Source organism: Coregonus lavaretus (assembly GCF_964263955.1).
Source record: "Coregonus lavaretus genome assembly, chromosome: 10".
NCBI lineage: Eukaryota > Metazoa > Chordata > Actinopteri > Salmoniformes > Salmonidae > Coregonus > Coregonus lavaretus.
In genome coordinates this window covers 27,052,221-27,064,570 of record NC_139997.1, presented here as the reverse complement: position 1 = coordinate 27,064,570, position 12,350 = coordinate 27,052,221, and the positions used below count along the sequence as shown (strand labels likewise).

At 42.4% G+C, this 12,350-nt stretch overlaps 1 protein-coding gene across 1 annotated transcript in view; it reads right to left on the bottom strand.

The window, feature by feature from the left end:
* The window catches only part of LOC311136703 (branched-chain alpha-ketoacid dehydrogenase kinase-like), a 45,578-nt gene that overhangs the window by 15,291 nt on the left and 17,937 nt on the right, over window positions 1–12,350 (bottom strand). Inside the window, exons 5-7 of the mRNA XM_084170944.1 lie at window positions 9,489–9,608; window positions 9,146–9,244; window positions 7,093–7,166 (exon numbers count right to left, since the gene is read on the bottom strand). Coding sequence (XP_084027070.1) covers window positions 7,093–7,166; window positions 9,146–9,244; window positions 9,489–9,608 — 293 coding nt within the window. The remainder of the gene's footprint in view (window positions 1–7,092; window positions 7,167–9,145; window positions 9,245–9,488; window positions 9,609–12,350) is intronic.

The following is a 12,350-nucleotide window of genomic DNA, read 5'->3' as shown; positions in this document are numbered from 1 at the left end:
CTGCAAAATCGGCAGTGTATCAAATACTTGTTCTCCCCACTGTATATATAAAAAATAAAATAATTATGACTATTATTTAATTCCAAGTAATCATCTAATCTCTATAGAGCTGCTGCCTATGCGGTCTGACAAAATCACTATTTTAGTAGTTCCTCAAAATAAATAAGGCATACTTTTGTGACGGCTGAATACCAACTATCAAATCCATTAGATCATGCATTTTTCAGGTAGAGATACCTTGAAGCAACTGCTTTTTATCACTCTCGATCGCGCGCGCGCACTCTTCTCTCAGTATCCATGTCTGCGTGTCTGCTCCACACAGACCGGACAAGAAGGCGGGCGCGCAATGGATTATGGTCATTGTAGAGAATTACCAAATTTTTCCGCACTAAACTAAATAGAATATTGGCCTGTTGGAAACTAAAACTACATCGCACAGTTCGGTCTTGATCCGATTTATCTTTTAGAGAAACGGTGATTGGAGCTCACAGAAAAAACTAAAAAACTAAATGGATTTCAAATAATTTAACCGACGTCTGTAAAAAACGAAAAATAACCGAAATGTCAGTTAAATCACTCAGCACTACACCCTATATACACTGAGTGTACAAAACATTAGGAACACCTGCTCTTTCCATGACAGACTGACCAGGTGAAAGCTATGATTCCTTATTGATGCCACTTGTTAAATCCACTTCAAATCAGTGTAGAGGAAGGGGAGGAGACAGGTTAAAACCCTTTAGAACCCATAGCGGCCGTCAACAGCCTTTCTTTAAATTACTATAGCACCCACGAAAGGCCTTGTTTTTCTAACAATATCTGTGTCAATACCGCAAAATGAACTTGCTAACAACCTGTTGTCGTATTCGTGTGGCTGTTATCAACCAGAAACAGGGTATGCTGTCATCACTTTTCAATGTTTACAAAAACGTAATTACACAAAATGACAGCGCCAAAGCAGACATTACTTTTCACTGTGAAAGAGTCTTTATCTATGTTGATTGGTGATACGGATTCACACACGTCCTTGCACTTTGAAAAGCGATGATGTCAAGGTGAGTGAAATAAGTAAACAGCAGATATAAACTCAGCAAAACAAAAAACGTCCTCTCACTGTCAACTGCGTTTATTAACAGCAAACTTTGCATGTGTAAATATTTGTATGAACATAACAAGATTCAACAACTGAGACATAAACTGAACAAGTTCCACAGACATGTGACTAACAGAAATGGAATAATGTGTCCCTGAACAAAGGGGGGGGTCAAAACCAAAAGTAACAGTCAGTATATGGTGTGGCCACCAGCTGCGTTAAGTACTGCAGTGGATCTCCTCATGGACTGCACCAGATTTGGCAGTTCTTGCTGTGAGATGTTACCCCGCTCTTCCACCAAGGCACGTGCAAGTTCCCGGACATTTCTGGGGGGGAATGGCCCTAGCCCTCACCCTCCGATCCAACAGGTCCCAGACGTGCTCAATGGGATTGAGATCCGGGCACGTCGATGGCCATGGCAGAACACTGACATTCCTGTCTTACAGGAAATCACGCACAGAACGAGCAGTACGGTTGGTGGCATTGTCATGCTGGAGGGTCATGTCAGGATGAGCCTGCAGGAAGGGTACCACATGAGGGAGGAGGATGTCTTCCCTGTAACGCATAGCGTTGAGATTGCCTGCAATGACAATAGGCTCAGCCCGATGATGCTGTGACACACCGCCCCAGACCATGACGGACCCTCCACCTCCAAATCGATCCCGCTCCAGAGTACAGGCCTCGGTGTAACGCTCATTCCTTCGACACTAAACGCGAATCCGACCATCACCCCTGGTGAGACAAAACCGCGACTCGTCAGTGAAGAGCACATTTTGACAGTCCTGTCTGTTCCAGCGACGGTGGGTTTGTGCCCATAGGCGACGTTGTTGCCGGTGATGTCTGGTGAGGACCTGCCTTACAACAGGCCTACAAGCCCTCAGTCCAACCTCTCTCAGCCTATTGCGGACAGTCTGAGCACTGATGGAGGGATTGTGCGTTCCTGGTGTTACTCGGGCAGTTGTTGCCATCCTGTACATGTCCCGCAGGTGTGATGTTCAGATGTACCGATCCTGGGCAGGTGTTGTTACACGTGGTCTGCCACTGCGAGGACGATCAGCTGTCCGTCCTGTCTCAGGCATCTCACAGTACGGACATTGCAATTTATTGCCCTGGCCACATCTGCAGTCCTCTTGCCTCCTTGCAGCATGCCTAAGGCACATTCACGCAGATGAGCAGGGACCCTGGGCATATTTCTTTTGGTGTTTTTCAGTCAGTAGAAAGGCCTCTTTAGTGTCCTAAGTTTTCATAACTGTGACCTTAATTGCCTACCGTCTGTAAGCTGTTAGTGTCTTAACGACCGTTCCACAGGTGCATGTTCATTAATTGTTTATGGTTCATTGAACAAGCATGGGAAACAGTGTTTAAACCCTTTACAATGAAGAAGATCTGTGAAGTTATTTGGATTTTTACGAATTATCTTTGAAAGACAGCTGAGTTTATATGTTTGGTGTTGTTGATGTTTGATGCTGTGAAACTTAGGGAATAGCTCACAGATTAGCAAATCCTGTCATGTCATGATAACTTGGTTGGTAAAGGCGAGCACATCAGCAGTGGAGCTCGAATGATTGCTCTCACTCTCATGGAAATAGTTGCAGTGTTTAGCTGTATATAGTCAGCTAACTAGTTGGTTGTTTTGTTTCTACCGATGTAATTCATATGGAAACGGCCCAAGCTGCTTGCTATAGCTAGCTAGCTAACCATTAGTCTGTCAGGCAAGAAAGGTTGTGTGTAGCTCAAAAATATTTGGCCAGTGCTCAAAGAGTCAACCTCAGCTGTCACTTTCACTAGCTAGCCATTCAGACAACCAGCTACAGAAATGAAGGCTAGAGTAATTTCTGTGTTTCTGTGTTTCATGTTTGCTACGTACAGATATCCATAGGCTATACATTGCCTCGTTTTCCTATTATTTGACACCTTAGCTGTCGTGTTCTGGTAGTATACTGAACAAAAATAAATGCAACAATTAACGATTTTACTGAGTTAGTTCATATAATGAAATCAGTCAACTTAAATAAATTCATTAGGTCCTAGCCTATGGATTTCAAATGACTGGGCAGGGGCGCAGCCATGGGTGGGCCTGGGAGGGCATAGGCCCACCGACCTGGGAGCCAGACCCAGCCAATCAGAATGAGTTTTTCCCCACAAAAGGGCTTTATTACAGACAGAAATACTCCTCAGTGTCATCAGCTGTCCGGGTGGCTGGTCTCAGATGATCCCGCAGGTGAAGAAGCCGGATGTGGAGGTCCTGGGTTGGCGTGGTTACACGTGGTCTGCGCTTGTCAGGCCGGTTGGACGTACTGCCAAATTCACTAAAACGACGTTTTATGGTAGAGAAATTAACATTAAATTCTCTGGCAACAGCTCTGGTGGACATTCCTGCAGTCAGCATGTCAATTGCACAATCCATCAAAACTTGAGACATCTGTGGCATTGTGTTGTGTGACAAAACTGCACATTTTAGAGTGGCCTTTTATTGTCCCAGCACAAGGTGCACCTGTGTAATGATCATGCTGTTCAATCAGCTTCTTGATATGACACACCTGTCAGGTGGATGGATTAACTTGGCAAAGGAGAAATGCTCACCAACAGGGATGTAAACAAATTTGTGCACAAAATTTGAGAAAAGCTTTTTGTGCATATAGAACATTTCTGGGCTCTTAATTCAGCTCATGAAACATGGGATCAACACTTTACATGTTGCGTTTATATTTTTGTTCAGTATAGATGCCTGCGCAGTGAAGATCACATGATGAGTTGGATATTTGTTTACATAGCCAGCAAACAAGTTGCTTGTTTTGTCCTGTTTCTACCAATGCAATTCATTTGGAAACTGTCCCAGCTTCGAATCTAATCAGCTAACATTGGCGACCTCTGTAGTTAGTCTGTCAGGCAAGAGTTGATATATTTTTTAAAGAAAATAAAGGGAAATAAGGGAAAGAAAGCGAGATAGGAATTGGAGGCGTGTAACTATCACACAATTTATTATGGAAACCACTTATTAGGAAGAGAGTATGTGTATGGTTGAGAAAAAGAGAGGAAGGAAGAGACAGTGTGAGAGGGAGAGAGATTATGTTCCTGACTATAATTGTATCCTATTTGTTGCCCCTCTCCCTGTGTTACGCTGTTCCTCTAGGTCAGTGAAAGTGAAGGAAGTGATGTGGCGATTCAGGGATCAGCAGCAAAAAGGCAGGGAGGAATAGGAGTTAGAGAAGATTGGAGGGATAGAGATCTGGAGCGAGGAGAGTGGAGGGAGAGTGAAGAGGAGGAGAGAGGAAGAGCAGAGTGAAGAGGGAGAAAAGAGTGGAAGGAGAGGAACATGAGGGAGAGCACGAAGTAGAGGAAGAGCACACCCGAGAGGGGAACCTACGTTTCCGTGGCGTGTGTCTGCCCTAAGTCCCACCATTCACCCTTGTACCACACAGCCTGGGCCTAAAGTGACAGTGGCAGGGGTTTTGGAGTTGTTTTTAAAAATGGTAGGAACTTATGTTCCAGAGCATGTAATGGATTACAACAAGAAAATGGGCGGGGTTGACCAGCTTGAACAACTGAGGAGCTATTACAATGTTGGACGCACAGGCAGAAAACGGTGGAAGTATGTGTTTTGGGGGATGCTCAACATTGCCATCATAAATGCGTACATTGTGTGGGGGACCCTGCAAAGTCCCCTTCCTAGAAACAGTAGGCGCTGGGGGCATTCAAAATGCAGTTTGTGCATTCACTTTGTGATACGGCTACAGTGGCAGGAAAAGGGGAGCAAAGAGCATGGCACCAGGGTGTGTGGACCGAGTCGTAAATCATTTGAAAGCAGGTTAAGTTTGAAGGGCACAAGAGAGGGTGTGTGGTGTGCATCGGGAGTGGAAGCTGAGCAAAGAGTGGGAGATGAGTAGAAACCCCTTTGGGTGCTCTATGTGTTACGTGCCACTTTGCAGGATGGGGCCGTGCTTCCAGAAGTTCCATGACATGTTGTAGGCTAAATGCAAACACTAAAGTGACAGCGTGAAATATGAATTTGTCCTACAAATCTTTTATTGTCTTTGAACAGTTGTGTTTTGTATCTTCTCTCTATCTAATACTTGTTGCGTTCACTGAATTGTTGTCAAAGTAGGCTACTATTTCTACATTGTGTCAGGCCTGGTCTGTACTAAATCTTATTGAGAGGTTACCTACATTTTGAAATAGTCTGAATAGTTGTTTAAATGTTCACATTGTTACAGAAGTAAGAATCGTTGTCAAATAGCCTACTTTGTGTGGGTTTTGAAATACTTCCTGAATATTGTCCTCTGGTCACATTTTGGATTATATTGTGGAAAATAATCACTATACTTTATTAAAAATCAAAGTTCTTTCAAAGCTTCTGTAGAATCAAGAATGACTTTATTACAATCAACTAAGTCAGGCTAATCTGCAGATTAGGGCCCCTCTCTCTTTTTGCTCCCCCTCTATATAGTCCCATTCTCATCCCTTCTAGCGCAAAACCCCTCCCTCTTCAGTTTCCCGCTCTTTATTGCTCCGCCCACTTCCTGTCTGTGATGGCGGCTAAATTCGACTTTCATTCAGTTCAGAATCAATAGTAATACAATCAATCCCTTATCTTGCAAAAACACTCATGTTTAGTTTAAACTCTGTTCAACCCCGGCTCTCCCGGGCTTGACCTGAAGACTGATTGTTGGACATGACAGGTCCATACTTAAATCTTTCAAACATACACAAAACCCCACCACATCATGCTGTAATCAATCAAGAAGATAGCCAAGGAGAGACAAAGGTTTAGCCTGAACTCTGCTCAACCCTGGCCACTTATTCCACTTTGTTTGAGGAGAGAAGTAAAAGGCCACAATCTGGTTTCAGTCTTTCATAAAGTAGGACAGCCATGGATTTAAGTAAGAGCGAGCAATTCGACCCTAGGTCAGATTCCCACTTTACCCACACACACACAGTGAAATGACCCAATTGAGTTCCTGGCCCAGCAACAAAGAATTCTAACTCTGTTCGTGATTACCCCAGTTTTCTCATAGTCCACTAAAAAATATCCATCAAAATACATTTTTTTATTTATGTAAAAATATGTATAAGATAATAGATTACACTTGGTACTTTAAGTGGGTAATTTAGTCAAATGTACTATAATTTCAATACTCTAGGGTTTTTTGTTGGGTTGAGTGTTAGTTTTTTTTTATAGTGAGTGTCTTTACACAATGAAGACAAAATGAGTGTTATTCCTATTGACATGAACGTCATATTAAAGTAAAGGCTGTGCGCTTTAAAATTAAGTTAACTTGTCCTTTGTTTTTGAGCTGTCTGTTTGAAATGTGTGCCAAAATTAGCTTGATCTTAAATTCTCAGTAATCTACAGCAGCATTCTAGAATTATATTGGGGTCTAAAGAAGGGTTTTTAAGCCTTGAGACATTGATTGTATGTGTGCCATTCAGAGGGTGAATAGGCAAGACAAAAGATTTAAGTGCCTTTGAACGGGGCATGGTAGTAGGTGCCAGGCTCACTGGTTTGTGTCAAGAACTGCAACTTGGCTGGGTTTTTCACGCTCAACAGTTTCCCGTGTGTATCAAAAATGGTCCACCACCCAACTTGACACAACTGTGGGAAGTATTGGAGTCAACATGGGCCAGCATCCCTGTGGCATGCTTTTGACACCTTGTAGAGTCCATGCCTGACGAATTGAGGCTGTTCAACTCAATATTAGGAAGGTGTTCCTAATGTTTTGTACACTGTGTACAGTCCCCTACTAAAATGTAATCAAAATCTGCTTTTACTAGTTGTATTTGCTACTTTTGACACAATTGTTAATGGATAAGGTGGAACAAAGGCCCATATACAGTCCACAATGGCAGGCCCTGTGACAAGTCTGTACATGAGCTCTATCAGCTTATCACAGAAAAGTAGGGGCAAATAGAAGGCAGAGTGTGACCTGCGGTCTAATACAGAAGTAGTGTGAGATTATTCTAAACCAACAATATATAAAAGGTAACAAACCACCACTCACCTTGCAAAATCAACCCATTTCTCAATGATCTTTTTGGGGGAAAGTCTCCTGCAGATGATGCCCACAAAATCAGGCTGCATAGAGTGATGAAAGGTATATAAGAGGAGAAGCAAAAGCTTTATTACTGACATGCTAAACAGAGGATAGTTTGCCCAATTTGTTAAGAGTCAATGTAATCTTAGTCAGAATTTACTACTTAGGACCCATAGGGCAAGTAATCTCACAAAACATGTTTCAGAAAGAAACCAGCCGTCAAAGGATTTGATAACAAATAGTGTGAGTGATTTAGGTCTAAGTGTTGTTGGACAACAAAACCATAACTCTTGGCGAGGTATCAGGTACTAGCGGCTAACTAACACAGTCTCCAGACCTGGCAAACATGCTTCATCATCCTGACCACCAAAACATTATACATAGATCCTATAACTGGATCATATGAAAATATTCTGAGGCCCAATGGGGCACTCACACTGGAACTTAGGCTTACTAGTGTTTTAAAGATGCATCTTTCCTACAATGGCCGAAGATGTAACATAAATTTCACAAAACACCATGCAGAGAGAACGGTCTCTAAGTGTGTCATTGGAGCATGTGTCGATACTGACAGGATCGAATGGGAGCGCTGCTCTCGGATCAGCTTTCTCCATTCAAATCTTACCTTTACATTATTTCACAATACTGACGAAGCATCGGCTCCTAGAGCAGGGTTCCCCAACTGGCAGCCCGAATTTGGCCCCCGGGTGATTTCCTTTATTTTTATGTATCGGACAGAAGACTAAAAACACCAGAAAATCATCTCCAAGTGCTTTTAATTTAGGAAATCTATTCCAAAGTATTCACACACATAGATGTTTGAAATGATTATGGTTTAGTCAAATGTTATATCTGTTTGGGCTTCTTGCGATCAATTTGCAGTCTACAAATTATTTGTAATTATTTTCCACCCCCCTGACCAGCCGCCATAAAAAAAGAATCTGCCCGCGGCTGAATCTAATTGATGATCCCTGTCCTAGAGAGATATTACCACCTACAGCTGCAAATATTGAGGCGGCTTATTCTAATGCTTACCCAATAATGCACTAAATCGCAGATTTGGCACATCATTGCGCCCGTTAGGCTACACATCATGTAATATATTGACACAAATTACAGACGGTAGCCTACAAGTTCCAAAATAGAACTAGATTGAACATGAAATGCATTTCAATATGATTAACATAAGCCAATAGCCTACTGCTTATATTTTAACGCAGTCATCTCGGTATTCATTTGAAGCATCTTTTTATACATCGCTTGTTTGTATCAATTGCAAAGAAAATGGCAACTTTGTAGTCGTAGTCAACTTTGTTCTGAAGTTATCGGCAGTCACAGAGAGATGGATAAACCATACAATTCTATATTTAGCAGAGATCTTCTGTGAATAAAGTGACTTGGGAGGGCAAAAAAAAGCATGTAATGACACACTTAGCTGTTCTGGTCCGAGGCAGGCATTCAATTACGATGTGCATACAGCACATCAGTGGTTAATATAAGGATACACACTGGGCTCTAGTAAAAGTCATGGGGCCAGCAGACTGCACCGATAATAATGGTTTTGTCCATCTCACGTGTTTTGTTTTTCTTTTAGCTCGCATGAGTGGTGCAAGATCTGGAATCTGTTAATCGGGAGTGACACCGCATTTCACTGCACTGGTGGGCTAGTGTTCATGTTAGTGTATGCTAGAGTGTCTATAGATATATTTGGAGAGCACCCAGGAAACGATACTACTGCACAAATAAATGAATCAGATGTTTCTTGTAATACTTATAATCCAAACTAAAAGTATGTGTTTGCAAGGCAAGCAGTATATTTTGAGAAGAACACCCTGGTCAAAGGCTCCAGGCTGAAACGTTGAGTTCATGTGCTGGTGGGCACGTTTAGTGTGAAAATAAATGAGTTCTCTGAGTGTGCTTTCCCTCTTCAAATTATAATACTGCCCTGTAATAATACCACGCGTGTTCCTTTTCTCAGTCTATTAGCAATTAATGACTAGAAGGTCGATGAGAGACATACATTTTCTTCATGCAGGGCAAGGTGGTGTGTGGCCAACATCCGGATCCCCAGGCGGGAGGTGAGGGTGGTGTCCAGGAAGTTACGGACAAGGGTCTCATCCTGGAACATCAATAAAAACATTCTTAAGGCCAGGTATTTATTACACCATTCTGTCAATCCTACGGTCACATTACAAAACAAAGAGTTCCAACAACCAACTTATAACCAATTTATATAAAGATCTACAACCTCAAGTTGGATTCCATTTAACTGGCAGCAGCAAGACTATAAAACAGCTGTTCAAGTGGAAAGTCAATGACTTGAAATCAGCTGACGTTATATGCACTACGTACATGGCCATTACCTGAATGTGTCGCCGACACTCTCTGAAGCCTTCGGCCAGCAGAGTGACCACATCCTTGTGGTCATCCAGGAGCTGCTGCACCAGCTTACTGTAGCGAGCTTCCATCTCCTGGTCCTTGATCTGAGAAACAGACGACGCAGAGTGAAATCCATTCGAATTTGACCATTATCAAAATCAGAGCTGGGATGAATGCCATTCTTATTCCGGTCAGATGAATTGGTCAATTTCTCCACTAGGATAAAATATACTTTGCAGAAGTGGCTTGAATCAACTGTTTATCTATTACGCACACACACACACACAGTGCCTTTGGAAAGTATTCACCCATCTACACACAATACCCAATAATGACAAAGATAAAACATGTTTTGAACATTTAATGAAAATGAAACAGAAAGATCTCATTTACATAACTATTTACATTTTACTACATTTTCAAGTCTTGCCATAGATTTAAGCCAAAACTGTAACTCGGCCACTCAGGAAAATTCAATGTCAGCTTGGTAAGCAACTCCAGTGGATATTTGGCCTTGTGTTTTAGGTTATGGTCCTGCTGAAAGGTGAATTCGTCTCCCAGTGTCTGTTGAAAAGCACAAAACCAGATTTTCCCCCTAGGACTTTGCCTGTGCTTAGCTCTATTCCTTTTCTTTTTACCCCCCCCCCCCCCCCCCCAAAAAAAACTCCCTATTCCTTGCCGATGATAAGCATACCCATAACATGATGCAGCCACCACCATGCTTAAAAATATATATAGAGTGGTACTCATTGATGTTGTATTAGCCCCAAACATATAACGCTTTGTATTCAGGACAAAGTTCACTTCGTTGCCACATTTTTTGCAGTTTTACTTTAGTGCCTTATTGCAAACAGGATGAATGTTTTGGAATATATTTTTTTTTTCTGTATAGGCTTCCTTCTTTTCGCGGTTTCATTTAGATTAGTATTGTGGAGTAACTACAATGCCGTTGATCCATCCTCAGTTTTAGCCCATCACAGCCATTAAACTTTGTAACTGTTTGAAAATCACCATTGGCCTCTAGGTGAAATTCCTGAGCGGTTTCCTTACTCTCCGGCAATGGAGTTAGGAAGGACGCCTGTATCTTTGTAGTGACTGGGTGTATCGATACACCATCCAAAGTGTAATTAATGACTTCACCATGCTCAAAGGGATATTCAATGTCTGCTTTTTTTGGGGGTTTACCCATCTACCAATAGGGGCCTTTCTTTGTGAGGAATTGGACAACCTCCCTGGTCTTTGTGGTTGAATCTGTGTTTGAAATTCACTGCTCATACTTTCAGATAATTGTATGTTGGTTTACAGAGATGAGGTAGTCCTTCAAAAATCATGTTAAACACTATTGAACACAAAGTGAGTACATGCAACTTATGTGATGTTAAACAAATGTTTACCCCTGAACTTATTTAGGCTTGCCATAACAAAGGGGTTGAATACTTGACTGAAGACATTTCAGCTTTTGATTTCTAATTAATTTGTAAACATTTCTAAAAAGATAATTCCACTTTGACATTATGGGGTATTGTGTGTAGGCCAGCAACAAAATCTGAATTTAATCAATTTTAAATTCAGGCTGTAACACTTTCTAAAGTATTCAGACCCCTGGACCTTTTTCAAATTTTGTTACGTTACAGCCTTATTCTAAAATTGATTACATAGTTTCCCCCCCCCTCATCTACACACAATACCCCATAATGACAAAGCAAAAACAGATTGGTAGACATTTGATGATTTATTACAAATAAAAAAACAGAAATATCACATTTACATAAGTATTCAGACCCTTTACTCAGTACATTGTTGAAGCATCTTTGGCAGCGATTACAGCCTCGAGTCTCCTCGAGTCTACACACCTGTATTTGGGGAGTTTCTCACATTCTTCTCAGCAGATCCTCTCAAGCTCTGGCTGGGCCACTCAAGGACATTGAGACTTGTCCCGAAGCCACTCCTGCATTGTCTTGGCTGTGTGCTTAGGGTCGTTGTCCTGTTGGAAAGTGAACCGGTTTTCATCAAGGATCTCTCTGTACTTTGCTCTGTTCATCTTTGCCTCGATCCCGACTAGTCTCCCAGTCCCTGCGGCTGAAAAAGATCCCCACAGCATGATGCTGCCAACACCATGCTTCACCGTAGGGATGGTGCCAGGTTTCCTCCAGACGTGATGCTTGGCTTTCAGGCCAAAGAGTTCAATCTTGGTTTCATCAGACCAGAGAATTTTGTTTCTCATGGTCGTAGAGTCTTTAGGTGCCTTTTGGCAAACTCCAAGCGGGCTGTCATGTGCCTTTTCCTGAGGAGTGGCTTCCGTCTGGCCACTCTACCATAAAGGCCTGATTGGTGGAGTGCTGCAGAGATGGTTGTCCTTCTGGAAGGTTCTCCCATCTCCACAGAGGAATTCTGGAGCTCTGTCAGAGTGACCATCAGATTCTTGGTCACCTCCCTGACCAAGGCCCTTCTCCCCCGATTGCTCAGTTTGGCCGGGAAGCCAGCTCTAGGAAGGGTCTTGGTTGTTCCAAACTTCTTCCATTTAAAAATGATGGAGGCCACTGTGTTCTTGGGGACCTTCAATGCTGCAGACATTTTTTGGTACCCTTCCCCAGATCTGTGCCTCGATAGAATCCTGTCTCGGAGCTCAACGGACAATTATTTCGACCTCACGGCTTGGTTTTTGCTCTGACATGCACTGTCAACTGTGGGACCTTATATAGACAGGTATGTGCCTTTCCAAATCATGTCCAATCAATTTAATTTATCCCAGGTGGACTCCAATCAAGTTGTAGAAACATCAAGGATGATCAATGGAAACAGGATGCACCTGAGCTCTATTTCGAGTCTCATAGCAAAGGGTCTGA